General features: G+C 45.6%; 1 protein-coding gene across 11 annotated transcripts in view; it reads right to left on the bottom strand.

Moving 5' to 3' along the window:
* MIGA2 (mitoguardin 2) overlaps positions 1–24548 on the bottom strand; it is a 38800-nt gene that overhangs the window by 11490 nt on the left and 2762 nt on the right. For 4 of the 11 annotated variants that reach the window (XM_075905204.1, XM_075905203.1, XM_075905207.1 and 1 more), the window contains exons 2-8: positions 18336–18579; positions 15142–15352; positions 13677–13789; positions 13323–13385; positions 7096–7213; positions 6110–6243; positions 1376–1511 (exon numbers count right to left, since the gene is read on the bottom strand). In XM_075905204.1, coding sequence (XP_075761319.1) covers positions 1376–1511; positions 6110–6243; positions 7096–7213; positions 13323–13385; positions 13677–13789; positions 15142–15352; positions 18336–18431 — 871 coding nt within the window. In that variant the 5' untranslated portion in view covers positions 18432–18579. Of the gene's footprint in view, positions 1–1375; positions 1512–6109; positions 6244–7095; positions 7214–13322; positions 13386–13676; positions 13790–15141; positions 15353–18335; positions 18580–21349; positions 24131–24548 lie in introns of those variants that run through there. The other 7 variants (XM_075905205.1, XM_075905208.1, XM_075905209.1 and 4 more) reach the window with 7 other exon arrangements.

The following is a 24548-nucleotide window of genomic DNA, read 5'->3' as shown; positions in this document are numbered from 1 at the left end:
AAAGATTTGGCTGGCCTTCAGAAGAGACATGATACATGAGGTCTATTAAGAAATATTATGGAGCTAAGGCAGAGGCTTCCTAATTCAAATCTTGTTTTCCACTGAAGAACTGTATTCTCTTTCTCCCACCAACTCTTTTATACTACTAGAAACTAGAGCTCCAGAGCTAGATTCATTACTTTCCCCAGTCTAACACAAAGTAATAATTAGAATCCTGGGACCAGCAGCTGGTAGACTGCAATGGATTGCATATTTCCACTCCTATTGTTCACAGAATGCACACAAGTCAAGGTGTTTTATCTCCTCATATGTCCATCCTATACCACCACTAGACTCAAACTCTATTGTAACAGCTACTTGGGATATTACATAGCGTGTAATTGCATAGTCATGAAACTGCATCAAATGTAGCAGTCACACAACTATTCAATAATCCTCAGGGGTCGGGCTGACAGCCAGTGAACTCTGACCCCACTCCCGGGGAGCCCCCTGCCACCACGTGCTACAGCCTATTAGAGGCAGCAGGGCGGGGTGACAGGAAAGGTAGAGCATCTGATAGAGAGGCAACAGTGTGGGGCAGCAGCAGCCTTTGTCCGTGGGAGGTCTGAGCTCCCCATGGACAGAGGCTGCTCTGCAGCAGCCCATCTTTGGGGAGGGGGGGGGGTCCAAGCTCTCTGCAGACAGAGGAACAGGGGCTGCTGCTGTGGAGCAGCCTCTGTCTATGGTGTGTCTAAGCTCACCGTGGATAGAGGCTGTTCTATGGGATGCAGAGCTGCCTCTGTTAGCAGGGTGCCTCTGTTTGCAGAGGCTGTTTTTTCAGAGCAGCCTCTGTACACGGTGAGACTGGGCCTGCCGCAGACAGAAGCTGCTCTGTGGCAGCCTCCCCTGCCTATTCCCCCACGCTGCTACCTCTGACAGAGGCAGCAGCACCGGGGGGGGGGGGGGGGAGAGGAGGTGGCTCCTGCCTGCCCTCCCTCCTCTGTAGGAGGCAGCAAGGGGTGACGGAACCGGGGTCCACAGAGCTGGCACACGAGGCGAGATCCCCCCCAAGCACCGGCTCCCGCCTCCCCACACCTTGATGCCTCTGATACAGAGACAGCAAGGTGGGGGAATGCATGTAGTCAACAGGATTAACAGATAAGCCCAGGCTTAGCGGTTAATCGTGTAGTTGTCTATATGCTGACATCCTTAATGGCCACCTCTATCCGGTGAGGAAGAATTTGATGTGGTCTTGGCAAATAGAATATTAGAATTTAATGGAAAGGTTTAATAACCATCTCCAAATAAGAGTCTATGGAGCTCAGTTCTAGTTACTAATGGGATTCTAGCATATTCTCGAGACTGCATCTTTAGCTAACACCCAGCCCCATCTTACCCAGGTCTAGCAGCATGCTGTCTGAAGGGAGCGTTGACCCAAATTCTTCCTGAAGGTGATACGCCCGGTGCAAGAGAGATTCAAGCTTCTCTGCAAACTCCTTTTTCTGGGACTCCTGCTTAAACATAAGCAAACACTATCTTTCAATAGCCAATTGTGTTGCTGACAGAGCACAATTGATCACTGTTAGTTAAGTTAATGAACTGAACTAAGTAAAGATTCACTTCATGTTGAACTTGCAATAAAACCAGGAGTCAGGGAAGCTTGTATGCCATCCACTCCAAATTATAACTTTTTCCTTCTGCTGTTTATCCATTTAAGAGAAAATAGTACATTGACGTTATCACCTGTAGAAATAATTCAAATGGGTGATCAGTTACAAGGAAGAGTTAGTCTCCAGTAGAAGATAAGAATGAAGTCTGCTAGCACATGTAACATCAGTGAGTGGGTGAAGGAAAGGCTTACAATGTCTACCTCCCTTATACTTCACTTTCATGGAAATGAAGATCTTCACTTTTCCTGGAAATCTAAGCCTGCAGCTAGAAGAGTTAAGTAAAACTACAAGAGCTGTTTTGATTATGAAGCAACTCTTAATTTAGCTGTAGAAACACAAGAAGATACTTCAAACACACACAGCAGGTAGCAAAACAGAATCCAGATTTGCCTTGCATAAATATAATGGAACACAAAACAAACATCCCAAATACCGAAGACATCAGGTTCTGCTTTATAAGAATCTCAGGGTATCTTTTATCAACATCCCTAACTTCCACACAATTCAGAATTTGGTGCTTTTCATTATGTGCAGCTGCCATTTCTTTAGCTACAGTGTATTTGGTCATCACTACACTTTTCTACTTTGGGTGTACTTTTTTGTTAGCCTTTCCAGCATGCTCCCCCCTAAGGTAGTTGATCCATTAAATGTGGGGGGGACAGTCATTTGCAGCCCTAGACGATCCACTTTATAGGTGACTGGAGAAACCTATGACTCTTCTAAGTGAGTATTTTGGCATTTATTTTCTTTTAGCTTTCCTTTCCTCTAATGGTTGAGGTCATTGTCCAGCCTCACAAATTTGTTCTCCTCCAATAAGACAAGTGTGCAACTATAGTTAGCTTTTCCATTTCAGTACAGTCTTGGTATTCTGACTAGATCCTGTGTTAAAAGCATTAAAAGGAGAAATAACACTGGGCAAGACAAACTATTTTTAACCCTATTTGTTTCTGCATTTAATAATAAATAATTCATAGCTCTTTGTTAACACTCATCAGCTATGGTTCTCAAAGTGCTTTACTAAGGTGGTCAGCATTATCTCCATTTACCAGATGGGGAAATGAAAGCACAAAAAGGAAAGTGATTTGCTCAAAGGCACATAGCAAAGCAGTAGTAGAGCCAAGACTTGAACCCAGGCCTCTTGAGTCTCAGTCCAGTGTTAGGATATAGCTATAGACCTGCCTGCTACAGCCTGTATTTTAAAAATATAAGTGCATTTTTACAGGCATATAAAAACAAAGAATCAAAATCACAGTGTATCTGTATGTGATGGTTTGAGGCCTTGTTCTTGAGCTAAGGCTTTAGGTTAAGCAGCAGGAACATTGTAACAGGGCAGCTGCCCTGTACTGGCCCCTTAAGAGCCAAACCCCAGCCTGGAGCAGGCCCGGGGAGTTCAGCCCAGCTGGGCGGCGTTGGCCAATTAAGGCCCAGCTGGGGGCTAAAAAAGGGCAGGGCTGCTTCAGCCAAGGCAGTGTGAGCCTGGCTGCCAAGGGAGCAGGATGCTCTCTGGAGCTAGGGCAGGGCTAGAGAGTCAGGCTGGGCCAGCCTGCTAGGCCTGCAGACAGGCCTGCTGGGGAGACACCAAACCCCCGGGAGGGGGGCTCAGAGCGAGTGACTTGGGCACTGCTGGAGGGCAGTGTGGCGAAGAGAGCAACGCGACTAGAAGATTCCAGAGGGGAAACGCCACGTGAGCGGAGGCCTGTGCGGGCGGAATGGACTGATTCCGGGGACAGATGACAGACCCCCGCTACAGTGGTGAGTGACCCCCTCACAACATCCATAAGCAGGGAAACATGCAGTCACTTCTGGGCACATTCCTAACCAGACACATTAAAATAAGGCAATTTGGGGCTGTTAGAAAGGCAATCCAAACTATCACCTCCAGATAAAGGGAAAAAGCCTAGAAGAGTTAAAAGAAACTTGGGTTGCTTGCTTTCTGTCTTATCAATAGTTGGGGTTGTAAAATCCTCATTTGTTTATTACTTGGTTATTATGCTCCTCATCTCTCTACTGTTTATGATCTCTGTCTGGTTCTTTGATTGTTTCCTTCTCCTGTGTAATTAATTTTGCTTGATATGAACCAACTTATGTAAGAAAACCAAAAAAGTTCCACTGTGGCTTAACAACCAAGTAAAAGAAGCAGTGAGAGATAAAAAGGCATCGTTTAAAAAGTGGAAGTCAATCCTAGTGAGGAAAATAGAAAGGAGCATAAACTCTGTCAAATTAAGTGTAAAAATATAATAAGAAAAGCCAAAAAGAAGTTTGAAGAGCAGCTAGCCAAAAACTTAAAAAGTAATAGCAAAATGTTTTTAAGTACATCAGAAGCAGGAAGCCTGCTAAACAATCAGTGGATGATTGAGATGCTAAAGGAGCACCTAAAGATGATATAAGTCATTATGGAGAAATTAAATGAATTCTTTGCTTCAGTCTTCATGGCTGAATGTGAGGAAGATTCCCAAACCTGAGCCATTCTTTTTGGGCAACAGGTCTGAGGAATTGTCCCAGATTGAGGTGTCAATAGAGGAGGTTTTGGAACAAACTGATAAACTTATCAGTAACAAGTCACTGGAACCAGATAGCATTCACCCAAGAGTTCTGAAAGAATTCAAACGGGAAATTGCGGAACAATTAACTGTAACCTACCCTTTAAATCAGCTCCTGTACCTAATGGCTGGAAGATAGCTAATGTGACACCAATATTTAAAAAGGGCTCTAGAGGTGATCCTGGCCATATAGACCGGTAAGTCTAGCATTGGTACTGGGCAAATTAGTTGAAATGAAGAATAAATTTGGCAGACATACAGATCAACATAATTTGTTGGGGAAAAGTCAACACAGTTTCCATAAAGGGAATCATGCCTTACTAGAGTTCTTTGAGGAATCCACAAACGTGGACAAAAGGGATCCAGTGGATATAGTCTATTTAGATTTCTAGAAAGCTTTAACAAGATCCCTCACCAAGGCTCTTAAGTAAAGTAAGTTGTCATGGGATAAGAAGGAAGGCCCTCTCATGGATTGATAACTGGTTAAAAGACAGGAAACGAAGGGTAGGGATAAACGGTAAGTTTTCAGAATGGCGAGAGGTGACTACTGGTGTCCCACCATTGGTCTGTATTGAGACCAATCCTGTTCAACCTATTTATAAAAAATATAGCGTAAGGGGTAAACAGTGAGGTGGCAAAAATTTGCAGATGATACTAAATTGCTCAAGATAGTTAAGACCAAAGCAAACTGTGAAGAGCTTCAAAAAGGTCTCTCAAAACTAAGTGATTGGACAACAAAATGGCAAATGAAATTTAAGGTTGATAAATGTAAAGTAATGCACATTGGAAAGAATAATCGCAATTATACATACAATATGATGGGGACTAATTTAGCTATAACTATTCAAGGAAGATCTTGGCGTCATTGTGGATAGTTCTCTGAAAACATCCACCCAATGGGCAGTGGTAGTCAAAAAAGCAAACAATGTTAGAAATCATTAAAGGGATAGAGAGCAACAGAGAATATCTTATTCCCTCTATATAAATCCATGGTACACCCACACCTTGAATACTGTGTACAGATGTGGTCGCCTCATCTCAAAAAAGATATATTGGCATAGGAAAAGGTTCAGAAAAGGGCAACACAAATCATTAGAAGTTTGGAATGGGTCCCATATGAAGAGAGATTAAAAAGACTGGGACTTTTCAGTTTAGAAAAGAGGAGACTGGGGAGGAGGGGATATGACAGAGGTCTATAAAATCATGACTGGTGTGGAAAAAGTGAATAAAGAAAAATTATTTACTTGTTCCCATAATAAAAGAACCAGGGGTCACCAAATCAAAGTACTTAGGTAGCTGGTTTAAAACAGGAGAAGGATCATGTGATGATTCCCTGTTCTGTTCATTCCCTCTGGGGCACCTGGCATTGGCCACTGTTGGCAGACAGGACACTGACCTAGATGGACCTTTGGTCTGACCCAGTCTGGCCATTCTTATGTTATCAGTTCCAGTTAACAGGTGTGTGGGGGGGAAGGAGGCTGGAGCAGCTCCCCACCTGCTGTGGGGCAGGGGCTGCTCCAGTCTTGTAGGGGGCCCGGAGCAAACCCTGTCCACAGGGAGCCCGGGCACCCCAGCAGGAAGGGCTGCTCTCATGGAGCAGCTTCTTCTGGCCTCAGGAACAGCCTCTGTCTGCAGGGAGCCCAGGTGCCCCAGAGGCAGAGATTGCTACAGTGGGGAGTGGGCTCCCAGGATCCCACTTTAGTTAGTTAAGCAGTTAAACACTAGGCAAACCTAACATTTAACCGGTTAATTGATTAACCAGGATTTTACATTCCTATACACATACTCCCTTGTCTAGTCCACTCTCCTCTGGATTTCTTTTCAATCTTTAGTCTCCTACTGATGATCTCCCTTTCTCCCCATCCAATCTGGTCCTTCCCAATATTTGCTGGATAATATAAGGGACAGATTGGTAGGTACCTCAGGCAACTCCTCCGACATAGCTTCTTCATATTTCATGTTGTCCCAAGAGACTGGAGTGCTAGTGCTGTTTCTCTGCCTTACGATCAATGCCTGTTCCCATTTCTGCAGTGCCTCCTCAAATAGCTCCATCCCTGGCCAATGCAATCAAACATAAGCAGTGAAATCAGTGCCACTGACATAGCTAAAGCACCCAATAAGACTCCTTGCTTATTTGCAAAGTGGAATATTCTACAGAAGAGGGAAATCTCATCTCAAACCCAATAGTAGCCTAAACCAAAAGAGTACAAGGAAGTAACATATTTCATCTGGATGTTGTGTTAGGGATGTTAAATATCGATTAACTGAATTGTCGATTAATCTCATGAATTCTTATCGCTTACTCAACTATTCTGTAGTCCCCGGGGGTGGGGCCAGCAGCCAGTGCACACCAACCCCACTCTTGAGAAGCCCCCTGCTTCTCCATGCTTCCTCTGTATCAGATACAAAGGCAGCAGCATGGGGTGGCAGCAGCCCCTGTCCAGGAGGGGGCGTGTCTGATCTCTGGGACCTAGTGTGAGCTGGAACTGAGCTGGGCTGCCTGCCCACCTGGCTCCTAATACACTTTAAATGCAGGTGGTGTATATCCTGGAACTGGCGCAAGCCAGGACTGAGCCTGATAAAAAATTTACTGGGGGAGGAGGGAGTGTGTGTAGTCTATAGCATTAATCTATAAGCTTTTGCTTATCAGTTAATCAACTACACTATTACATCCCAATGTTGTTTCATTTGGGTTTTGATTCAATGAAAAGATCACCATTCCTCATACAAGGAAAGGGAACACATTTCTTCAGCTGAGCAACAGTTGGTGGAACAATGTTGACATTAAGCACAGAAATGTTCATATCTGTTAGTGCAACAAGGGCCAAATGAACATGGAGATAGTACTCCTACTCTCCCAACATAAAGGGATTAGTCTTTCAAGTTAGGTTTAATTTTTTGTTTACCTTGAACGTAGAGATTTTCAGCACTAGAGTCGCCAGCTGCTCCAGGATCTTCCATCGTTCTTGTCTCCCAGGGTCCTGCAGATGCTGGTGTGGGGCTGGAAGAGTTCGCAGCCACTATCTATCCAGTGAAGACAAAAGAAAGAACAGAAGCCCCTATTAGAATTTCCTTCAAGTATGACATAGACCAGTGTTTCTCAACCAGTGGTACTCGAGAGAAGTCTGAGGAGTGGAACATCAACACAACTGAAATTTGGAGGAAACTGAATTTTTGTTTTGAATTTTACAGCGCTTTATTATTTTCATTGTCCACCCAGCTACGATTAAGTTGTTTAAACAAATGTGTTGCAATGGTAGAAAAAAAATGGTGTGTCTGAAGACTGTAGGTACGTAGATTTTTTTTTTTTTTTTAAAAGGGGTACTTTATAAAAAAGGTTGAGAAACACTGACGTAGACATATGGCATAGGTATGGCTAGGCTGATGGAAGAATGCTTCCATCATCCTAGGTACTGCTGCTCTGGGATGTGGATTATCTGTAGAGATCAAAACCCCCTTCTGTCATTGTAGGAAGCATCTACACTGCAAGAGCATAACTATGGTTTTGTAGCTGAGCCACTGCTGTGCCCATTGTGTAGGCATGGCCTCAGTTTCTCCTGCAATTTTCAGGCACGCTTGCTTTTAATATTCTCTTGCTTTTCCAAATGGCAGGGATATCAATCAGTCTATGCAATGCAAATCCATCCTAATTCCCTGGGTCCCTAAAGTTTAGTGAAAGACATTGGCGCTCAACAGCTACCTCATAGGGAGTTGAAGCTAGGATCTGGCATGAAGCATTGTGGCTAACACAACAGGCAAAATCCATTCACTAGGCAAAGTATCAACCTCCTCCAGCCAAGAGATTAACCTCTTCAATCAGACAGGAAAGCACTGTTTGTACAATACTTTCTACCCTGACCATACTCACTGACTTACAAAGCAGTAAGCAAACCATGCTCACTTTGGGTATGTCTCCATTTTGAGTTGGGGTGCTGCTTCCCCAGCTCAAGGAGACATATCTGCATTAGCTGTGATCAAGCTCCTGTTCTAACAGTAGAGCATAGCTGCAATGGGAGGGGCTAGGAACCGCAACTCTATGAGACCACAGGCACATACGATGGGCTCCATTTCTGGAGGCTCCAAAATCTACATTCTGGATCACTGGTTACTATGAGCTAGGAACTGTCCTACTGCATTGGTTTAAAATATGGCAATAGTTTGATTTGTTACTATGACAGAGGCTAAACTATGGAATAAGAAGTCTTAAAGAACATGCTTTACTGCAGGTAAGGTCCTGGGCTAGAAGACTTAACAGATTTTGGTCATACATGCTTTCTGACCAACGGTTGTTCCAAGCTAATTCCCACAACTGTACTTAAGCATAGCTTAAATTTGGCTGTGCAGGTACAAGTTCTTGAGCTGGAAAGCACACTCTGAGCTCATAGTGCAGACATATCCTTGACACGCTGGCAAGGTTGATGAAGAGAGGGAAAGAGAGAAACAGGAACACCAGGACAGTTACTACAAGATGGGGAAGGGAAGAAGGATTGCAGAGAAATAAATGCTGACGGAAAGCCTCACTTAAGAGGAAAACAATAGCTGGAGAAGCAATTGCAAACTAAAGAGGGAGCAGGTCATCATGAAAAATACTACAAAAGAGAATTTGTGCTGGAAATTAACACCATTCTGTTCTTTCCAATCAAATGTTCCTATGTGGGAGTTGAGCAGAAACAAGAAATGCAGTTCTAGCACAGCAGGGAGACCCGAGCAAAGCTGCACAGGCGGCGGGACCCCGCTGCCCATGCGGCTTTGCTCCTTTGCCCCGGACAGGAGCAAAGCCGCAGAGGCGGGGGACCCCGCCGCCTGTGCGGCTTTGCTCCAGGGCAAAGGAGCAAAGCCGCACGGGCAGCGGGGTCCTGCCGCCTGTGCGGCTTTGCTCGGGTCTCCCTGGTCTGCTGGGGGGGAGGGGGCGCAGCTAGTGCCCCCCCCCAGCAGACCAGGCTTTTGTTGCGGGATGCCTGGGGTAGAGCAGCTGGGGTGCTGCCGGGTTGGTCCTGCAGGGACCTACCCAGCAGCGCCCCAGCTGTTCTGTCCCAGGAGTCCAGATTCAGCCGCTGTTGAAACTGATCAGCAGCTGATTCCAGGAAGCCGGGGGCAGAGCAATTCTGCCTAGGGCTTCCTGTAGTCAGCCGCTGATCAGTTTCAGCAGCGGCTGAATCTGGAGCCAGTTCCGACTTGCATACAAATTCAACTTAAGAACAAACCTATAGTCCCTATCTTGTACGTAACCCGGGGACTGCCTGTACTCCTTCCTAGACAGTTGCTTCCCATTCTGTATGTGTGAGACTGATTGTTCCTTCCTAAGTGGAGTACTTTGCATTTGTCCTTATTAAACTTCATCCTATTTACCTCAGACCATTTCTCTAGTTTGTCTAGATCACTTTGAACTATGACCCTATCCTCCAAAGCAGTTGCAACCCCTCCCAGCTTCATATCATCTGCAAACTTAATAAGCGTACTCTCTATGCCGATATCTAAATAGTTGATGAAGATATTGAACAGAACTGGGCCCAAAACAGATCCCTGTGAAACCCCATTTGTTATGCCCTTCCAGCAGGATTGTGAACCGTTAATATCTATTCTCTGAGAACAGTTATCCAGCCAGTTATGCACCCACCTTATAGTAGCCTCTGAGTTGAATTTGCCTAGTTTATTGATAAGAATATCATGTGAGACTGTATCAAATGCTAAAATCTAGGTATACCATCTCCCTTATCCACAAGACTTGTTATCCTATCAGAAAAAGCTATCAGATTCATTTGACATGATTTGTTCTTTACAATTCCATGCTGGCTGTTACCTATCACCTTATTATCTTCCGGGCGTTTGCAGATGAATTCCTTAATTACTTGCTCCATTATCTTTCATGGCACAGAAGTTAAACTGACTGGTTGTTCTTATTTCCTTTTTTATAGACGGGCACTATATTTTCCCTTTTCCAGTCTTCTGGAATCTCTCCCATTTTTTCAAATCATGAAAGCACCTTGCTTGAGAGGGTTCTAGATTTCAAATCCTCTATTAGAAGCTCACAGCTTCCAAATGCTGGCCACAGCACGCGATCCTTCAAACAAACCCTTAAATCTCAAGGGTCCTGTATTCGCTCCTCCTTCACCTGGAGAACTCCCTCTCGAAACTCCCTGTTAGCTGTCCCTGTTTGCAAAGTTCCATGGAAATAAATTTAATACTGAACTTCTGGAGGTTGCAAAGAAACAGAGGCAGGCTGAACACGCCAGGAAACTCACCAGATATTGAAAGGGTTTAACAATAGTCTTGGGATAGTTTTTATCAAAGAGAAAAGGGGGTGGAGAAGGAGTTAAACTTATCAGAAGTTAGGATATGTTTTTAGCCTGAAGTGAATTTTCTTCTCTCTGAACTTACACATCTCTTAAATCAGCTTCTTAAGTTTTCTAACTTATCCCATGGGTAAAACCGGATTTCCAGCAGAGAAGAGTAGCACTATAGAAGTAACCAGAATAAAGCATAAAAAGAAGTCTCACCCCCCCCCCCCCCCCCAAAAAAAGCTAGGGAGTAGAATGGTTTGCTTGTTTGAAGAGCGTTTGACTTTACTTTTTAAAGTACATATGCAAAAGTAGCTCTAACTATAAACCATGTGTTTCAAAGAAGACAAATTGCATTTAAATTGCTTTTCTATCTTACATGGAGTCCACTTACCCTGATTTGCACAAAACTGAGGCCCAAGATTTTGAGTCAAAGTATGCTAGAGTAGAAAATATATCTGCTCTGTAGGCTGTCTCCAAATAGGTCCTGCTCTCATCATGTTCTCAGAAGCAAAAATGGAGTCTGTCTGATGTCTCTAGTCTCTTCCAGTCTACCTACTATGAAATGACTGCTGGTGAATGTGAAAGGGCAGAGAGAGCCTGCCTTTGCATTTTAACAGCCTTACAGGAACCAACTACCAAACAATAACACCAAAGATTTGTTTTCCCACCCTGTTCACCTCAACAAGGTGCAAACTTTTGATGATAAGAACAGAAACTTCTTCATGAGTCTCACCTCCCCTCCCCTATGTTCAGGATCTTTAGTCTGACCTTTAGTCCACAGACTGGATCTGGCCATCTTGCCTATGCAGATTCTAAAGAATCTCCACTTCCATTTAAAAAGTGGTTTCTAACCCTGAGGACTTTAAAGAAAAAAAATTCCTTCTAAATGTGTCACTAGTATATTAAGTACAAGCCTGAATGCACCAGCAACCTGAAACAATCAATCTACTCTAAGGTGTGAACCCTCTCCACCCCACCCATTAATCTTGTTCAGAGTAAGGACAGTATTTTAAATGCCATTGCCAGAGTAAGCTTTATCAATGGGGATCCTTTTGTCAAACGCAGTGTGGAAGGAGGTGGAACTGGAGGCCAGAGTGTGGGAACTGGGAGTTACTGCAGAGAAGGAAATGTGCAGGCAATAAGGAAAGAAAGACCCAGGAGTTGAAAAGGACACTCGCGCTCACGCACACACACCAACAAAGAAATAAAGGACAGAAACAGCAGTTGTCTTAAAAATGAAAATTTCCTCCCTGAACAGTATTAATTGTGGCAATAAGGTACTGAACGAATACATAATGATCACAAGTAAACATTTAGTCACTACACAAATGTAGATTCTATCGTTGAGCTCTATGCAAACTTCTCATTAACATCAGTGGGAGTTGACTGTGAATAGAGGATCGTGTGGCCCTAAATATATACCCGCACCCATGAACCAGACCCTAAAGCGGAATTCAGGCCTCCCTATAAGTCTGTTTAATATCCCTAGCTTAGAGGCTAATGTATACTGCTTCAAAAACCCCATTCATGTATTTCACAAACATCAAAATGAATCCTGAATTGGTTCTATAGTCACCCATTACAGAAGTGTTTCACCCTACGTTTCCCCAATAATATAGGCTAAGGATAAGACTCCAAAACTAGCTTTCAGTGGAGGCCCCTTTTTCTGCTATTCTCCCCACTACACAATCAAATTAACTAGTCTAATTATTTGGGAACAATGGCAACATGGGAGGGTTTTTTTCCCCCCACCCACCCTCTCTCTCAAAACAAGAATACCAGGGAATGAGAGAAAAAAAATCACATATGGGGGTGGGAGGAGGGCTGCCTCCAACCCTGACTCCTTCATTTTGCTGCTCAGCCATTGGTTGGAAAAAAGGGGATGGGACTAGCTTGACTGGCTGCTGGGTAGCCTATTTGATACTTGTGGCCCCAAAGCCCTCACTTTGTAAAAGCCTTTAACTGCCTCTCCAGTTAGCTGTGATCTGTGCAGCATAACAATACAATCTGTCAGGGGTTTATTCCCGCCGATCCTTTCTCTGAGACCAAGAATGAATGGGTATCTATATGGTATCTTCTGTTGTCTAGGCATGGGCAAAACATGGGAAAGTCTTGAACTAGGTAGCCAGTTCTTATCCTATGGATGAAGGGAGAGGCTGAAAGGATAACTGAAAGAGTTCATGTGAATTGGAAAATCAGGTTTTAAAAACCCACTGCTTAAAGCTTTCCATGCTTCAGCTAGACTGGTAGTAGGTCTAACAAATAACTTCCTCTCAAATGCCTTGTCTACATTGACAGCTTTCAGGAAGGTGTCTCATTGTTTCACAGCCTCACTCATGGGAGCACTAGTGTAGATAGGATACAGCATCATTTAGATCGATTCTGAGTAGAGGTAGAGAACACAGTGATGGAAATGCTGACAGACTTTGTAGCAATGGAGATACACAGGCGTGAGATCTCCTGACAACTGCCAGTGTAGACCTAGTATATGGCATAAGCAGTGTCTACATTATTAGCGGTCTTTTTTGAGCCTGTCTGCACTGCTTTAACAGGTTTTAAAAATCACTTGAAGACACAGTATAGACACAGTTTTATGAGGCCCAAGAAACCGGAACTGAACCACTTTTTTCTGAACTCGACTCAAACACTGCAGGTTCTGTAAAATTGGTCCAGGCTGCTTTAAATAGAATCTATGCTATAGCACTAAGCAGTTTTAATGCTGGTTAGAAAGTTTCCTCAGCAGAGAAGGGCCCTAAACATCTATATTTTGCACACAAGTTGCAGTGGCAAAGGCTGCAGTACTTCTGGGTAGAACCAACATCTGTTCTGCTATGAAGTTCTCCCTTTCTTACCTCAGTAACTGGAGACATTCCAAAATGGCCCGGTGCAGCTTCACAATTGGTTTTTAGCTCTGGCTGATCTCCAATCAGTAGCCATTAAAATCATATTGAAATTGAAGTTTGCAGAGGAGAGGAATAAAGCACAGTGGTAATCAGAATGATGGAATTTTAAGGGCCAAAATACCTCAAGCTGCAGGGCTATAAAACCTCTGATACAAAACAAACTGTTTTTAGAACAAGTGAATCCCGCCTACCATACTAGTTCTGGATGACTAATAACAATCTTGTGAAAGTGTAGGCAGGTAGGTAGGTGTGACTCCTTCCTCTGCAGATGATGTGGATAGCAAGGGTGTTAGGATCTCTTACCGAGGCTATGCTGTGGGAGGAGCTTGAATGTTTGCTGGGCTCAATAGAGGAAATCCCGCTGAGAGTGTCATTGCTCTTGCTGCTAGGACTTTGTACCCTTCTGCTGGAGTAGCCTGTAATTGTGAGGGTTGCAAAAGAACAAGCCTTTAGTCCTTCCACTTTGTCTACAACAATCAGAAAAGAACCTGTGCAATACGATTTGGGCTTGCTCACTCCAGCTTGTCCTGTGCTGCCCCAGGTTAGCACCAGTAGAAGCAGGGTTTTCAGAAGGTTGCTAAGAGGGCAGTGCCATCTCCAGAAGAATCACTTTTCAGCAGGGTGAGAAAGGTAACAGTAACAGAAAAATCTGGTTCAAAGCAAAATGGCTTTATTGCAGTTCTGGACGACGAGGGGAACTATGATTACGTAGTGACGGAGCATAGATCTGCTGGGGTAAAGGATGTGCAGAAAAAGGACAAAACCTAGGTCTGACTGCTACAACTGAAAGTTGGAGTTCTGTTCCCTCCTAACTTGCTTTGTGACATGAGCAAGTCATTTAACCTATATGCCTCAGTTTCCCCATCTGATATGAAACGACAAATACTTATTCACCTCTTTGGATGAAAGGAGGTATGCAAATGGAAAGTTTTATTGGAGAAATATGCATCAGTGTCTCAGCCTTCTCTCCTGCTATGTACAATGCTAAAATAAGTGGCATCACTGCAAACACAGCAAGCAGATTTGCTAGTTTAGAGACAGAAACCTTGGTTGACTTCATAATTTCACAATGCTGTGCAGACAACTAACCCTTGAGGAAGCAGGGTAACTGTTAATCCCATTTTACAGATGGGGAACCAAGAGAGCAATGAAGTGACTTGCCCAAGTCAGATGAGTCACTAGCAAAGCTAGTTTTAAAACACAACCTCCAGAGTCCCAACCCAGTCATCATTCCTCTACCACACCCCCTTCTTTACTGCTCCAAAAGACTGCAATGATTTTAGGGCAGGGCTGCCAGTGCCCATACTATATCCAAAAGAAGATCACATTAGTAGTTTGTCAGAAATCCACTGCCACATCTAATAGGCATCAAATGGAGCCAGTCATGGTCACCAAGGTCAATACAGGTGGGGATTACAGAATAAAGGTCACTGAATGCATAGAGCAAGTGAAAGTGAAAGTATTGCACAGTGGGGTCTATAGTTTCCTTTCCTATTAAAGCTGATGGCAACAGCAAATCCCATTGTAAAGCCCTGCATACATTTTTTGATCACTTGTTCTCTAGGGCAGCCCATTTTGCTGTCTATTCTGTATTGTGGCTCCTGTTAGGCTACCATCGGAGTGGCCTCCCACTCTCTTTCTGCCTCTGTATAGTATTTCAAACTGCTTTCATGATCTGATCTATGCACCTGGGCTACCTATGCATACACAAAAGTTCCTTCAACACAACATTGCATTTCCCTGAAGCTTCTGCTTTTGCACTACCGACCTTTTTTCACTGAAGGGACCTTCCTGGTTGGTAATGTGGGGGCAGGGACTTCTCCAGGCTTAATGCCACACTTTTCCGGGGTGATCTGTCTCTTTCGACGTCGACGACGCTTCAGCTGGTGTGCTGCAAGAGCTAAGGCAACTGTCCCAAGAGCGGTAGCAAACAGCACCTTCCTCAGGCCTGGGGAGAGCCGCAGCTGAGAGAAGGCAGACTTTAAACAAAGAGATATAAGAAAGCAATAATGGAACACCACCTCACTACCCATTTGTATAGCAGTTTTAATCCTGGACAGCTAGGCCCAGACACTGATTACCCACCAGCGAAATGTACACATGCATGGGGTAAACAAAGCACAACAAATGTGCATTAGTGCCCAGCCACGATAAACTTTTCAGGACAAGATATGAAGGATAGAATATCCTATCTGATACCTGGCAGACAGAATTCAAGTCCAGCATGAGTCTCACAGTTCTCTCTATAATCATTTCAGATGAGATCTTGAACACTCAAGGGCTACTTTCCCTCTGTGGAATTTAAAGATCCCATGGGACTTTTCACAAGAGGAGTTTGCCTCAGTGATCTTACTCAAAAGATTCTAGGTCCAGATTAACAACCAGAGGTGAAATGCTGGCCCGACTGAAGTCTTTAACAAAAAAAGAATTCTCTGGGACTGGATTTTGCCACAGGCACATATCAGTTACATTACAAGAGCTAAACATTATTTTATGTCCAGCTACAGCTAAATGGGTGGGGAGTGGACAATATACATGTCCAACTATACCATTCTGAATGAGATCCATCATTTTCCAGGCATAGGTACTAAAACACTGCTCTAAGCATTGAGAGGGAATAGGTGGCACGTCCAAAAGAGTCTAGACAAGCCACTTTTTCAAAAGAGAGCACCCAGGCAGTCTGGATGCTCTCTTTCAAAAAAGCACAGTTTGCATTACAGGCTGAAACTGACCAGCAGCAGCTGAATCAGGACGCCTGGGGCAGAGCAGCTGGGGTGCTGCTGGGTTGGTCCGGAGCGGCGCTGCGGGACCAACCCGGCAGCCCCCAGCTGCTCTACCCCAGGGGTAGGCAAGAAAAGCCTGGTCTGCTGGGGAGGAGGGGGGGGGGGAACACTAGCTGCACCCCCCCCCCCAGCAGACCAGGGAGACGGGGGTGGCGGGACTGCCCAAGTCCTCCACGGCTTTGCTCCGTCTCCCTGGTCTGCTGACCTGGGAGACACGGAGCAAAGCCGCAGAGCACACGGGCAGCGGGACAGTCCAGGCGCGCCGCGGCTGTCCCACTGCTGGCGTGCTCCGAGGCTTTGCTCCCCATCTCCCTGGTCTGCTGGTCAGACCAGGGAGACGGGGGGCAAAGCCGCGGAGCACGCCCGCAGCAGAACAGCCCGGGCGCACTTGAGCTGTCCCACTGCGGGAGTGCTCCGTGGCTTTGCTCCCAGTCTCCCAGGTCTGCAGGGAGACGGGGAGCAAAGCCTTGGAGCACGCCCGCAGCGGGACAGCCCAGGCGCGCCCGGGCTGTCCCGCTGCGGGCGTGCTCCAAGGCTTTGCTCCTGTCCCCCTGGTCTGCTGGGGGGGTCCAGCAAAGCAGCTGGACCCCCCCCAGCAGACCAGGGACACCAGAGCAAAGCCACCACCTGGACCTCCTCCCCCCCCAGCAGACCAGGGAGACCGGGAGAAGCTTTTCTCGCCCCGGAGGACACGGGTGGCGACCCGCCGCCCGTGAGCTCCGGGGCGAGAAAAGCCCCGTTCGTAAGTGCGGATCCGACATAAGTCGGATCCGCGTAAGTCGGGGACTGCCTGTACACTTATGATCAGCCCAATAAGTTATCACAATTTGGAGTTTCCATAAGAATTTTGACTCTTGGAACATAGAATATCTGCCAAACGTTATCCACAAAGCAGTTTCTATACAGAACCATTTCCACTTGCTTCCAAACACTCACTTTTCCTGCAACCTTTCCCCTCCTCACAGCTAAGTTCCCCTCTCTGTTTGATAGTCATGTGGCCCCCAACACCGCAGTAGCTGAGCCCCTCATGACTGATAATTAATTTATCCTCACATCCCTATGAGATTGGAAAGTGTTGTTATCCCCATTTTACAGATGGTAACTGACAAGGTTAGGCTAAATGACTTGGAGACACAGAGAGGCTAAGTGACTTGTCCAAGGCTAACAGAAAGTTTGTGGTAGACCAAGGGTGGGCAAAAATCAGACCTGGGGCCAAATTGGGTCTGTCAAGCACATCTCTCCAGCCTGCCCAGCTGATTAGCAGAGCTTGCATGCTTACAGCAAGCAGCGTGTATTCAGCTACCCTTCCCCCCACCTTGCTCTATCCTGCAGCCTGGAGCTGCTCCAGTCTGAAGCATGGATGGTGAGTGACTCTGAGGAGTGCCTGCCTTGAGAGACAATGCATGGTTTCTAAGATTTCGGTGCTTGTGCTCTCTCTCTCTCACACACAGATATACTTCCCTTCCATAATCCATCTCTCCAGAGCAGGAGGAGTGGAGACAACAGAGCAGGACAGCTTTCCCTGTCTTCAAGAGAAAAAGCATGGCTTCTCTCAGAAACTTACCCAGCAGCAGCCAGCACATACACACACAAACAGTCTGTGCCACATTGGTTCCATGCCACACACACATACTCTCCCGGTATATGCCACACACAGTCTGTCTCACACGCCCAAGCATCTCTCCTTTACACTCACGCACTATCTTTCTCTCTGTAGCCCTCAGCCCTGCTCCTTCTGCCTGAGGCTCTTCCCCTTCCAGGGGGCTCAGAGCTGGCCCATAACTATGTGCCAAAATTCATGAAGAGGCCCCCCTGTGAAAATTGACCACCCTTGTGGTAGACCAAGATAGATGGACCAGCCTTCCTTGCAAACCCCACCCCCACCCAACAGGTGCAAGCTTACCTTCAAAACTTCCTCAACAAGTGCCCCTCCTATCTGCAGGATGCTCCCAAAACCTCCCCAGATGACACCTGACCTCTTCTAAAAGCCTCTATTCCTTCCACAGTTCCTCAAATAATTGCTATCACCTCATAGCAACTGTTAAATCCTCCTTTTCTCTTGCCCCAGCACCACTCTGTTGTTTCTCTTCACTGCCCTCCAAACCAACTGCTGCAGACAGCCCAGTAAAGAAACCACAAATAGCTTTGCAAAAATCCAGCTGTGGGTTTTTTGTTTTACCTGCCCAAACGTTGTATAAAGAAACACAGGGATCTCTGCCACTGTCATTGCCAAGGCTTGGATGATGGACATTCCCTCTGTTCTCTGAAAGGCCATGTCTGAATGAGGCTGAGTGTACCCAGAGGAGTCAGCGTGTAGGAAGGACACTTATTGGAACAGCTCAGAAATTTCACAAGGAAATCCTATTTTGTTTCAAAATGTGCTTCGCAATTCTAGAATCAGTCTCCAACTGGGAATTTTCTCTCTGCAAGGAGGAAAAAATATGGTAAATAGTAGCAAGAACAATACAACTGCCCGATAAAGAAATTTTTGTACAGTGCATCTGAAGGTACATTACAATCCATTTAAAACAGCACGACAACTATAATGGGATAAACTAAGCCTGGTATACACTATGGCTGTGTCTACACTGGCACCCCTTTCCGGAAAAGGGATGCTAATGTAGCACTTTGGAATAGGCAAATCCGCAGGGGATTTAAATATCCCCCGCGGTATTTGCATTCACATGGCTGCCGCTTTTTTCCGGCTTGGAGATAAGCTGGAGAAAAGCGCCAGTCTAGACGTGATTCTCTGGAAAATAAAGCCTTTTCCGGAGGATCTCTTATTCCTACTTTGAAGTAGTGGAGTATTCCTACTTTGAAGTAGGAATAAGAGATCCTCCGGAAAAGGGCTTATTTTCCAGAGAATCACATCTAGACTGGCGCTTTTCTCCGGCTTATCTCCAAGCCGGAAAAAAGCGGCAGCCATGTGAATGCAAATACCGCGGGGGATATTTAAATCCCCTGCGGATTTGCCTATTCCAAAGTGCTACATTAGCATCCCTTTTCCGGAAAGGGGTGCCAATGTAGACACAGCCTATGAGTTTAGGCTGAACTTAATCACATTCGGTTAGTTTTTTCTAAACGAGTCTCCACAAACAACCCTGTTCTGCCAACTTCAAGGGCTCTTAAAGTTGATTTCTGTACTACTCCTTCACAAGAAGAGTAACACTAAATTTGACCTTGCGTAGTCAACACTGGAATAGTGCAGATACAGAGATGTGAATGTCAATGTTCTTGGATCCTGGAGGTGTCCCACAGTGCCCGGATGTGATTGCTCTGGCCAGCACTTTCAATTCCACTTTTCTCGAGCTATGAAAAGTCCTGGAAAATTAGAATTTCCTGTTTGGCCAGCATGGCAAGCAGAGCAGGCAGTACACCTCAGCAGCACACCTGACCATGAAAGCCCAGGGTTGTGAACGAGCTCCAGCATGGAGTGTTCAGGAAATCCTGGATCTGACTGCTGCATGGGGAGAGGAATCTCTGCAGGCAGAAATCCCAAGCAGCAGACAAAATGCTGATACTTATGCCAAAATCACAGAGGGCATGGCGGAAAAAGGTTATATACCCGGGACACCCAGCTGTGCCGCACGAAAATAAAGGACCTCAGGCAGGTGTACCAGAAGTCAAAGGAAGCAAACGGTAGGTTTGGCTCTGAGCCGCAAACATGCTGCTTCTGAAGACAGCAGCATCAGATTCTAAGGGAGGACCTGACCAGTGTCCCAAAGTTGTCTGTGGATATCTTCCAATTGACTCTTCAGGGAGCCTCAGGCAACAAGGAAGATACTGTAGATGAAAAGGTGGAGGACAAGCAGTAGAAGTTTTGCTTAGTAGACAAGCAGGCTGTGTCTAGACTGCATTTTAAATTTTTAAAATGAGGGATAAGGGATCTTTTGGAAAAGGCTTTATTTTCCGAAAGATCCGCGTCTAGACTGGCACTTTTTTCTGGCAAAGCTCCGAGCCAGAAAAAAGTGGCAGCCATTTTTATGCTAATGAAGCAGGGAAGATTTAAATCCCCGTTTCATTTGCAATTGCAATATGTCTAATTTGCATCCCTTTTACGAAAAAGGGATGCAGTCTAGACGCAGCCGCAGAGTATCTGATCTCCCCCATAGTTAGGGCCTCTCTTTTTAACTTTGGAGACAATCCTCTCCTCTCAGGACATACTGCTGCTGGACCCTGATGAGGAGGAGGGCACTTCTGGTGCGTTCACATTTGTAACCATGCTACAAGTAGGCTAAGGGAATGATGTTTTATCTGTGGTGGCCACTCTGCCTACACATCAAGGGCTCCCTGGAACCACTTGTTAATGTGCGTGGAGATGGAGCAGGAATCCTCCCTGCACGGCTCCATAAAACTCTCATAGGGTGCATCTACACAGCAGCCTTACCTCAAAATTAAGCTACGCAATTTGCATAGCACAAATTGTGTAGTTTATTTTGAGGTAATTTCGAAATAGCTTATTTTTAAATTAACTAAAGCGCTATTCTGAAACTCCCCTTAACTCTTGTGCAATGAGGTTTAAAGGGACAAAGGATTAGCGAGCCCGTTACATTTTGATATAACAGGCTTGCTCTTAACATACAGAATAGCTATTTTGGGATACCAGAGGTATCCTGAAATAGTTCCACGGTGTAGATGTAGCCATAGAGGTACTCTTTCATCCTTCTCACAAGGATCCTAAGGAGGCCTGCCTTGTTCTGTCCTACATGGTAGGACACCTTTCTACACCAACCCAGCAGTAAGTGATCTGGCATCATTGTAGCACAAAGCATGGCAGCATAAGGTCCAGGTTTCTGGCCACATTCAGTCAGCATCAGCTCCTTATCTTTCTGAGTGATTCAGAGAAGACTGATATTATGCATGGTAACCTGCATGAAGCAAAGGAAGGTTTGTAATTGGGAACACTAAGACAATACACCTCCATTTGCTCATCCACAAGAAGCATGGTTTGCAGACTGTGAGTCCTTCTGCCACCACACCCGGGCCAGTTTCCCCTCCCTCCCTCCACCACCCAAAACAGGTCAACATGGGAAGGGAAAGTTGCACTGTCCCAGCAAAGACGAGAACACATGGTGACCACATGAGCCCCTGCCACCATGCCTGAGCCCAATGTGATCGTGGCCTTCCTTTGCAAACGCAGATGCATGCCTAGCTGTGAGAGGGGAAACAAAAGAACACCAAACTTTTGCTTACCATGCCTGCTCCCAAACAGAGTCCAGACTTCAGATCTCTGTGTTGTGCCTGCCTGTTAACTGCTTGAAAATATAACTTTGACCTTGTACATAACACATGCCTATTGTTTAGGATTGACTTCTTCCATAATAAAAGATTAGCTTCTGCATTCTACAATGTATCTTCTCCAAAGTCTGCCCTTCACTCTTTTAGTTACAGCCTGTACAACAGTTTGTATGTTGCCCACTCCCCCTGTTCCTCCAGTGGTTTGGCTATTACAGACCAGAAGACAGACAAAACTTACTCAGGATGCCACGTTTAATGAGCAAATTCAACTGCCTGCAGCATCAGGGCACAATTACATGGAGAACAATACTGACGGCAATACGAATGGAGCATGAGGAGAGAAATGTGCTCAGGGAACATGAACACAAGACCCAGGATGAAATCTTGAGGTGCATGGGGCAGCAAACAGAGCTGGTAGAGGCACAGGAGAAGTATCTGGAGCACATGCTGGAACATCTCGTGCTGAACCACCTGCCCTCCTACCAACTTCCATAGCATCCTCTCCGAGGCACTCTAGACTGTGGGGGATTGGGGAGCAGTCAAGGACAGCCTTGCACTCACCTCTTTGGGATGTCTCCCGGAACAGAAAGCTGTCATTCCCACAGCCACAGCTGTGATTGCTGTGCTGAACAAGGGGATTGTAATACTCCACTTGCTCTTGCTCCCTCCCTGAGCTCCTTTTTGGTCTTTGTGCCCCGTGTTTCCCAAATACAAATGCATGGATTTCTGAACAGCAGGATCTTTATTGCTTGCGTTATGTGCGTGTGATGGTGGTGGGGTTACAGCCAATATATTTAACCTTGTTAAGAGCAGTATACATGACTGTCATATCACTGTCTAGTCATTCACAAAATTGGATTTCAAAGCTTCTTGGATTTACAGTACCCCTCGATATGCTCTGTTATTTCCCTGGTGTCTAGCTGCTCATAGTTAGTGGCTAGGTGATTTGCCTCCATCCACCCCTTCCCAAGAAATCCCCCCCCTTGCTTTTACAGATATTATGGAGCACACAACAAGCTGCCACAGCAATGGGAATGTTCTCGCTGTGGTCTAGCATAGTCAATAAACTTCAAAACCTTCCCTTTAAATGTCAAAAAGCACATTCTACCACCATTCTGCACTTGCTTAACCTGTAGTTGAACTGCTCCTTACTGCTGCCCAGGCTACCTGTGTGGCTTCATGAGCCACGAGCACAAAGGGTAGGCCGGGCTACCAAGGATAACTATTGTCATTTCAATGTCTCCAATGTTAATTTTCCAGTCTGTGAAGAAAGTTCCACCTTAAAGCTTTCTGAAGAGACCAGAGTTTCTAAACATGTGCATGTCATGCACCTTTCCTGACCATCCCACATTAATGTCAGTGAAACAGACCTTGTGATCCACTAGTGCCTGCAACACCACTGAGAAGCACCCTTTGTAGTTGATGTACTCTTTGGCAAAAAGGTCAGGTGCCAAGATAGGGATGTGCATTCCATCTGTCACCTCACCACAGTTGGGGAATCCCATAATGGCAAATCCATTTTTCCTGCGTGTCCACAGAGTCACTGTGCTTCCTAGCAGAAGGGTATTGGTTGCCTTGGCTACTTGGATCACAACAGTTCCCACTGTAGATTTACCCACTCTGAATTAATTCCCAACTTTATAACTGATAGCAGTCTGGTGTTGTAAGCTTCCACAAGGCTATGGCCACTTGCTTCTTAACTGTCAGAGCAGATTTAATTCTGGTATTGCTGTGCTTGGGGGAAGGAAGAGGGGGAAGAAGCAATGCACATAGTTGGGATGTGAAAGGTTAACTGGTTAATCTGTAAGAATCATGTTTTGGATTATGCTTACCAGTTCTGGTTAACAATTAATTGCTGGGGCCCGTCACAGACAGGGGCTGCTCCAGTCATTCGGAGCAACCCCTGTCCAGGAAGACCTGGGCACCCTGCAGGCAGGGGCTGCTCCAGCATCCAGAGCCCAGGCACCCTGAGGCAGGGGCTTCTCCCTCTCTGTCTGCAGAGAGCCTGGGTGCTCCCACAGGCAGGGACTGCTCTGGCCAGTCTGGAGCAGCCCCTGTCTGCGGTGGGGGAGCCACTGCAGTGGGGGAGCCAACATAATGTTTAACTGGTTAACCAATTAAATGGGATTTTACATCCCTATCGCACAGTTCAATTAAAGTGGCCTTACGCATGTGAAAGTTTTGCAGCCACTGCTGGTCATCCCATATCTGCATCATTATGTGGTCCCACCAGTCTGTGTGTGTCTCACGGGACCAGAACCAGCGTTCCACTTTGTCAACATGATCAACTGACACCAGCATATGTCCATTGCTCCAGTCAGCAGTTTCTCATACATCTGTGTGCATTCTTCCTCGCTCCGGTGGCTCCTGGCTAGCTCTGGGACATACCACAGCAAAACGTGTGAGGTGTTTGCAATGCTTGCCACAGAAGTTTGAAGTTCAATGGGGTCCATGCTTGCTCTGATTTGGAGTCTACACAGATACCCAGGAAAAAATGGTGCAAAAAAATTGTTTTCCGTTGTTTTTAAGCAGATGAAGGGAAGGAGGAGAGAAGTGCACTAAGGGAGGCTGACAACATGTACCCAGAACCACCTGCTACAATATTTCTGTCCCATCAGGCACTGGGAGCCTAATCTAGAATGTAACAGAGCAGCAGGAATTGTGGGATAGCTTTCAAAGTCGAAGGTAGCCCCATCCTACTGGGGATGGATTTGGTCAACCTCAAGCACACGTGAGGATATGTTGTATCTTCAACTTTCCAAAATCAGGTTCTTTAAAAAAAAAAAAAAAAAAAAAAAAAGACCTAATACATTTGACCTAATCTCATAGCGTAGACATGGATTTACAGACAGTGATGTCTGTCTCTCAAATGAAACAAGGATTAAAAGTCAAAGTCCAGGTAGCTGTGGGCCTTTGCGACCCCAAAGATTTTTTGACTAGGTCAATCATCTAGTCTACAAGGGACAAGGAAGTATGTAGGCTGACTGGCTTTTATGGTAGCTCAGGGTCAATTGGTTTAAATACAGTTTTGCTGGCCAATGTGGACAGCAGCGAAGTCACCTTGCAACCAGACTGAAGCAAAGCTACATGTTTGTTTATGTTTTAATAGAATAGAACTATAACACTTTCTGGCCACATCCACAATGCTCAGCCA

This window comes from Pelodiscus sinensis, chromosome 22 (genome assembly GCF_049634645.1).
Source record: "Pelodiscus sinensis isolate JC-2024 chromosome 22, ASM4963464v1, whole genome shotgun sequence".
Lineage (NCBI taxonomy): Eukaryota > Metazoa > Chordata > Testudines > Trionychidae > Pelodiscus > Pelodiscus sinensis.
This window is presented reverse-complemented; position numbering and strand designations above follow the sequence as displayed.